Here is a 7,828-nt window from a genome sequence, read left to right on the forward strand (position 1 = left end):
TGTGCCCAGTGACCTTCCATTGATGTAACAGGGATTCGTCATGCCTCTCAATCACATCAGCAGACACGCGTGAGTGGGCAGACACACACACACACACACACAGTTAGTTTACTCTGAAATCTGCGTGAAACCAAGGTGTGAACGAAGATGAGTTGAGTAGTCTCAGCATCTTCAAATTACTTGCGAATGTGTAGTCATCTCAGGTTTTTGTGGTTTTACCCAAAGAAATTATTTCTGTAATTGTCTCAGCGTGTATAAGTCAGACAAAGTGGAAAAAACGTGGATCCAAAATCTACACTTGAAATCAATCCAGGCGTAACCTGGTCATTTGCAAGGCACAGAAGGACACTGAATAAAGATTAAACAAGTAGACACAAACCAGCAAATACCCCACCCAACTCTAGGTAAAACTGTGCACTGGGTGATGTTATGACCTAAATTGTAAGATCACCTAGTACCTAATAGGTACGTTGGAGTTATTTGTAGAATCAAGTCCTAAGTTGGCTCCTAGGCCTATTGCGGCTGGTGGTCATCCCCACATTCAGTAGCATGAAGTGGAGGAGAGTGTACGACTACTTGGACAGTATGCTAGTTCCTTTGCAGGATACTTCTCCAGCCAAGGCTGGACTGGGACAATGGAGATGAAGTATCTTTTGTCATGACAGACAGGCAGCGTGACCTGGAAGGTCTGCAGATGATTTTTGGCCAGAATTGTTCACTTGGTGATACAAGCATCAGATTGGGCACGAATGTTCTTCATAAATCAATGCTTGAGAAAACATTGCTAGCCACTTGGAAATCCAATATGGTGGCCAGTTAGGGGTTAATGAAGAAATACACAGGGGTCAATCATATTGAAAAGTATAACATATTATTTGTCTGATTGTACTGATTCCAAAAAGGTATGGTTTGGACCATCTATGACTGAATTATATGGAGTTACTAGCATGTTGCCCATGGGGATCCACAAGATCTAGTTTGGGTAGTGTTTATAAAATAGGTAGCTGACATTTTTCAAGGGTGGGAAAAAAAATTATGTAAAAGTTTCTATAATGAGTTGGAATGGGGTGTGAGTCCAGAATGTTTTTAGAACCTTTTAGAACTCAACCCTTTTATTTCCAGTTAATGTGATTTTTTTTTTTATTTTAATTTGCTGTCTTATTGTATTTACAAATTGTTTAGGTTCTTATCACATATACACTATTATTATTATTTTGTTATTTGATTTTTAAATGGACCACAATGGAAATAAGTGTTTTCACTTTTGTGTCACCCATGTATTTTTAATGTATTTACAATTGTATTATGTGCTTACATTAAATTTAGTCTAGAATGTAATTATCAGCAGTCATTGTTCAGTGCTGTTAGCTAATATCCATAGTTTCTCCAAAAATATTAGTCCTATCAACGCTTCATTTTGGCTGTGCTCATCCTTGACCCAAAATATATAAGCATAGCAAATGGCAAATATCAGCTCTCCTATCAGCATGCGTGATCATTATACGCACGCATGCAGAGCTTTTTGTGTTTTCTGGATTCTGCCACAAACAGGTGCTTTTATTTTTACACATCCACAAACAGAGATGGTGGAGGAAGACATCAAACGCCTACACTTCTCACCATCATGTAATAGCAACATGACACTTAAGTAAACTGATTAAACCAATTGAACTGCAAATATACAATAAACCCCCAAACCCCAAATCCCATGGTGCATTGCAGCACAACCTCCATTGTTCACTGTTGTTAGCTAATATCGCTAATTTCTCCAAAAATATTAGTCCTATCAACTTTCAGTTTTTGCAGTGTCCATCCTTAACCCAAAACACATAAGCATATGAAACGGCAAATGTTAGCTCTCCCCAGTTTCTCCGTGATCAATGCCATACACACGTACATGCCTATACCCACACAGAGGCCACGAGGCTATTATAATATAGATGAGGTACAAACAGCCAAAATGTGACAAAGGTTCATTTCAGTTTGTACATGGGTCAAAAGGTAAAGTTGCTCCAATTTTAGTAAAAAGGTTATGTAAATTATTAGTTGAGTTAATAGGGTTTTAAAAAGGAATACTTTGCACCATGTCGTGCTTAGTTTTCGTGTTACAGGGTATCATATGTCACATGTCATAGAATCAAATAGACATCGATATTGTTTGACCTTTAGTTTGGACAGTAAACAGTCAAACTGTTCCATTTATTAGTCCTATTAGTTCAACCAATAATTTTCATCACTTTTTACCAAATTTGGAGCAACTTTAACTTTTGACCCCTGTGTAATACTTTATTGACCCCTACCTGGCCGCCTATCCAAAAGTCAAGTGGCTAGTCTGCTTATTCAAACAAGTAATGTCTAAGGAGTATTTGTGCCGAATTTGGTGCTTGTATCACCATTTGAAAGATTGTTTCAGTTACCTGTTGCACTATGTAGCCCAAGTCCTCAATTGTAGGTTGAATCAAAACCTTTGTCTACCTCACTCCATGACCCAAAATATGATTTTGCTCTCACTGACCATGTGACCTAATTAATTTGCTTATCAATCAATACTGCTGTGATGAGCTTCAGCCAGAATCTGCCTAAAATATATAAGCTGAAGTTTAAAGCTTTTAAAAAAAGTAGCACGGCACTAAAAAAAAAACCCTCATGTACATTTGATGCTGTGCCAAGGCTTGAGTGGTTTTTAGCAGCCTAAAAAAAAAAAGCCCTCTAGGGAGAAATGAACATTATAGAGTGGCAAAGAGACACCAGTTCATTTTCCAGCAAACTCCATTTGCTGTCTAGTTTACAGTTTTTCACAAGCAGCCTACAAAAAACACTAGTCGAACTAGCTAAGCTTTTAGCTATGATAATTGGAAATAATCCATCAGTGTGAATGTAGCCTGGATGAGGCTGCAATGGACAGATGTGCGCTTGTCCCCCTGTGTGTGAAAAATGCTTCTCTTTAATGGCGTTATCTGATAAAGCAGCTTTGTTGACAGCACCCTGAGTGTGACGAGCACAGACAGCTGGATCCTCGCCAAGACACAAATGTGGGAAACAACAGGATGTTTTCCCTTTACAATACATCCCAGACGAACCAGTCTGGACATGTCTTGGAAAAATATTGAATTAAAATTCAGTATGTCAATTTTTCTAATCGGGGAGGGGATCACAAATTACTATTTAAAACAGTCATCATTTGCAAGTCTGCATTGAACACAATGATCTAATATATGTTTACATAAGATGTGACTCTGCCCAATATTAACATTAGGCGAGTCTTAAAGGGACTATGCTGTGCATATAATTTCTCACTTACCTGTTCTGACCCAATATAGTTGGCATTTAAGCTTAAATATTCCATAACTACCATAATTTTGTGTTTGATTCATTAGAACATACTCTGCTGTTAACAAAATAAATGGTTCAAACACCTCAATTTGACTTCTGGATTAGTCAGGATTGAAGAAAAGATGAATGCAGCAATGTACAGAGACATCCTGGATGAAAACCTGCTCCAGGGCGCTCTGACCTCAGACTGGGGCGACAGTTCTTTCAGCAGGACAATGACCCTAAGCACACAGCCAAGATATCAAAGGAGTGGCTTCAGGGCAACTCTGTGAATGTCCTTGAGTGGCCCAGCCAGAGCCCAGACCTGAATCCAATTGAACATCTCTGGAGATATCTGAAAATGGATGTGCACTGATGTTCCCCATCCAACCTGATGGAGTTTGAGAGGTGATGCAAAGAGGAATGGACAAAACTGCCCAAAGATGGGTGCACCAAGCTTGTGGCATCATATTCAAATGGTAAATGGACTGCATTTTACTGTAGCATGTTTCTATCTGCATCAGAACCTTAAAGCACTTTATAGTAATGCCTCACATTCACACAGACTGATGTCAGGGTGCTGCCATGCAAGGTGCTCACTAACACCGGGAGCAACAAGGGGTTTAAGGACCTTGCTTAAGGGCCCTTAGTGATTTTCCGGTCTGGCTGGGTTTTTAAACCGAGGATCCTCTGGTCTGAAGCCCAACGCTTTACCACTAGACCATCACCTCCATATTCAAGAAGACTTGAGGCTGTAATTGCTGCCAATGATGCATCAACACAGTACTGAGCAAAAGGTGTGCATATTTGGGTGATTCTTTAACTACGGGCACTATTGGCCTTGTAAATGTAATTTCCACCACACCATTGCCTTACAATATAAAGCGCCTTGGGGCAACTGTTTGTTGTGATTTGGCGCTATATACATGTGCTCTGATGTCACTGTTTATCTCCATAGAAACTACCCAAACAATCTTTCATACAAACTGTTTAAAGGGACATTACAGTGTTGTGGTGGAAATTACGGCAATAGTGTGGGACAACTACATTTTGTTTAAAAAAATCACAACAGTTGTATGACATTGAATACCCCAATCATGTTTTGATTATTTTACTGATATTTTAAAACATTAGAAAAAACGTTTTTTTACCATTCATTTTTATCATTGAAGATCAAAAGTCTGGGTGTGGGACAAGCACAAAATGGCAATATTTGCATATAATGATGCTGAAAAAAGGTGAAAAAGTCATCATAGACTACTAGAACAAATTTCTTAACACACTTTCATTGTAAAGATAACTATAAAAGTGTGAAATTTCCCCTTTTTTCTGTTTTTCATACAATATGATCAAAGGACATAAGTGCCCGTAGTCTAAGAATCACCCATTTATGCACATGTGATTTCATAGTTTTTTATTTTTAATATATTTTCAAACATTAAAAAAAACAAACATTTTCATGTTGTCATTATGGGGTGTTGTGAATACAATTTTGAGGGAAAAATGAATTGACTCCAAAATGACTCCATTTTGGAATAAGGCTGTAACATAAAATGTGGAAAAAGTGAAGCGCTGTGAATACTTTCCAGATGCGCTGTACACATCGCGGACATCCATATCAGAACTAGTGCTTACTGTGTGGAACACACCCAGCCTGTGCTTTGTTTGACACACACAGTTTATGTGATGGATACAGACAATTTATCCAGTGTACATTACATTAGCATAATTTTATAAGGTGGGTGGAGTCAATCAAATGCAGTAATTTCTAATTTAGAACACATACAGTATCTAGCTGTGGGAAGTCAAGAAAAATGCCAACATTGTTTTGTGGTTCTATGGGATGGAATCAGAATTTGAGTGACAGCATTAGCACTACTTAACTCAATGAACTGAACCAAATGTGCAAATCTGCCCAATTTTATTTCAAGGACATTAAAGGGGACAAGTCTTTTGGATTATAAATTCTGGATTATATATCATCACCACAATTACACAACTTTTTTTAAAACTACAGTTAATACAAAAGCTTAGACTCACTCCATTCTTAAATATGGTGATAACAAGGAGTTAGCCTTGGTGGCCACCAAATCCAAGCTCTGTAAATGAAAGACCCTGCAAACAAGCTAATTTTAAGATTCACCCAACTTCAAAAACACACGCTCCTAATTTCCATCATAAATACGATGGTGATCCTATTCCCTACAACTACCCAAGATATGTCCAACAGGTGGTATAGTATACAAGGACGAAACATGTCACAGGTCTCCACGTCACTGCAAGAATAAATTAACAAATTTCAACAAAACTTGGGATTGTCTTGGGTTACAAACCTATTTTGGTGCAAATCTCAATGGTATAGTGCTTTGGCCAATGGCAGAGGTAGGCAACCTCAAGAGTGCTGTGCTTAGAAAAGCCAACCGTTGTACTATGTTTTTGTGGTGGCCTGTCGGAGTGATAGTGGCTAACTGGACCAATCCCCCTTTAGTTGTGGCTGACTGCAGATTATTAATAATGCCCTCACAACACCTCATCAGCCAAACATATTTCTCGCACATCAAGGCTACCTTTAAGTCATATAATAAATCAATTAACGAGCTTGACCACGCCAACACCCAGCACAAAGCAAACTTTAATCGTGCAGTTTAATACAGAGACTCACTGCACTACTGCAGCAAAAACAGTTAATGATCACAATCTGATTCTGCCTTCCAAGAGACTCCAGACCTTTGAATTTCACTCTGTGTTATTAGAGTTAAGTTAATGGGTGGGTGAGGAAATGAATGCCGCCTAAGTGAATGGATGTGTAATTAAAGAATGGGCGATGCAGTCAATGTAATTAGCTTGTTTATGTGCAGGCCGATGGGTATAGGCAGGCGTTGAGGTTGCATTCCCACGCCTGGGGTGGCAGACAAGCAAAGAGAGAGAGAGAGAGAGAGAGAGAGATTGGAGAGCTAGGGGATGGCGGGCAAGAGAGGTAGAAATGAATAAGGGTGGGAAGAGAGAGAGCAAAGTCCTTATTCAGGCCTTTTCTGCTTACCCGTCACACCAAGGATCCAAATCAATCCTGCAAATTGGTTTGTTCCTCGACAAGGTTACCAAATGACGGAGGGCTGAAGAGAAGGAGGAGAGGGGGAATGCAAGATGGAGAGATATAATGGAGGGCAGGGATGCCCCAGTGTTGACATATTGTCTAATACAGAACATGATTGCATGTGTGAGCCACAGTGGCACTGAAGGTTGACGGTGGGTCACTGAACTGTGAAGGGATGAAAGATTCCGCCAACTGTTGTTGGTAAGCAGGTGAACCGAAATCACCCAAACCAAATGTGCTACTTCTGCTGACTCGTTGAGTGTCTGTCTCCATTTCTTTTCAGGAGAACTTCACACCGGAGTGTAAGTTTAAGGAGTGTGTCTTTGAGAACTACTACGTAACCTACTCATCTATCCTTTACCGGCAAACTCAATCGGGCCGAGCCTGGTACATTGGCATCAATCGGGACGGACAAGTCATGAAGGGGAATCGCGTAAAGAAGACCAAGGGAGCAGCACACTTCCTGCCCAAACTCATTGAAGGTGCAATAGATTACGATATTCTTCAAATACACCAGTGGAATTGTACTGTATTTTTATGAGGAGTACCCCTTTGAGTACATTTAGGACTTTATTCATCTTTGCTCCATCGTTTAATGGTTTCCTCTTTCCATAGTTGCCATGTACAGGGAGCCGTCTCTTCATGACGTTGCTGAGCAGAGTCCACCAAGGAAAACGCAGAAGACCTCCAGTGACTTGCCTGCACTCCAGAATGGCAAGAAAGACCATCAATCCAAACCAAAAGGCAACCTCCTAGCACTAGGAGATACTGGTGGATTGGATGACATGGGCACCAGCACACCTGAATAGGGAGGGCTGTTTAGGCTAACCCACCCCATCAAACTCTGCCCATTACTGAGAACCAACGCGGTTAGGGTAACATGTGATGGTGGAAACCTCAAACAAACAGTTCAAGGATTTCCACCAGGTCTATCAAAGCTGGCCAGTGGGGAGAAGACCCCTTTACCCCTTTACCTTCAAAGACCCCTCCCCTGTCCACACCAGCCCTCCACCTTCTGATTAAATGACCCTGTTTGAAAAGCAGAGCCTGGGATATCCACAAGCAATAAACTTCACAAGGAGATGAACAGTCGTTTAGCATGTTTGTAAGGAAATATCACATGCCTTCTAGCTAAAACATCAGTGACATCTTCCACTAACTCAAATAATCAGTCTTCTGAGTTTCACCACCAATGGGTGCGATGTTCAAATCTGCCCCAGTGGAAAGAACACGGTTTTTAAGTTCTGCAAAAGGCTCCTCACTTAAGCCTGGGAGTGGAGCCATGGTAATGTGAGGCCGTCACTGAGACTCTCGCACACTTCTGTTATGCAGCCATCTGCTCGGTCCACATCTTGTGTGTGTCAGCAACTTTCACAGAAGGCCGGATACCTCCCCTCCTTGTCATCTTCTTTGCCTGCCATT

General features: G+C 40.5%; 1 protein-coding gene across 1 annotated transcript in view; it reads left to right on the forward strand.

The window, feature by feature from the left end:
• Window positions 1–7,598, forward strand: part of fgf11a (fibroblast growth factor 11a) — a 95,813-nt gene extending 88,215 nt beyond the window's left edge. The window contains exons 4-5 of the mRNA XM_034164871.1: window positions 6,690–6,888; window positions 7,022–7,598. Coding sequence (XP_034020762.1) covers window positions 6,690–6,888; window positions 7,022–7,215 — 393 coding nt within the window. The 3' untranslated portion in view covers window positions 7,216–7,598. The remainder of the gene's footprint in view (window positions 1–6,689; window positions 6,889–7,021) is intronic.
• Window positions 7,599–7,828: the final 230 nt, after the last annotated feature.

Source organism: Thalassophryne amazonica, chromosome 23, assembly GCF_902500255.1.
Source record: "Thalassophryne amazonica chromosome 23, fThaAma1.1, whole genome shotgun sequence".
NCBI classification, from domain to species: Eukaryota; Metazoa; Chordata; class Actinopteri; order Batrachoidiformes; family Batrachoididae; genus Thalassophryne; species Thalassophryne amazonica.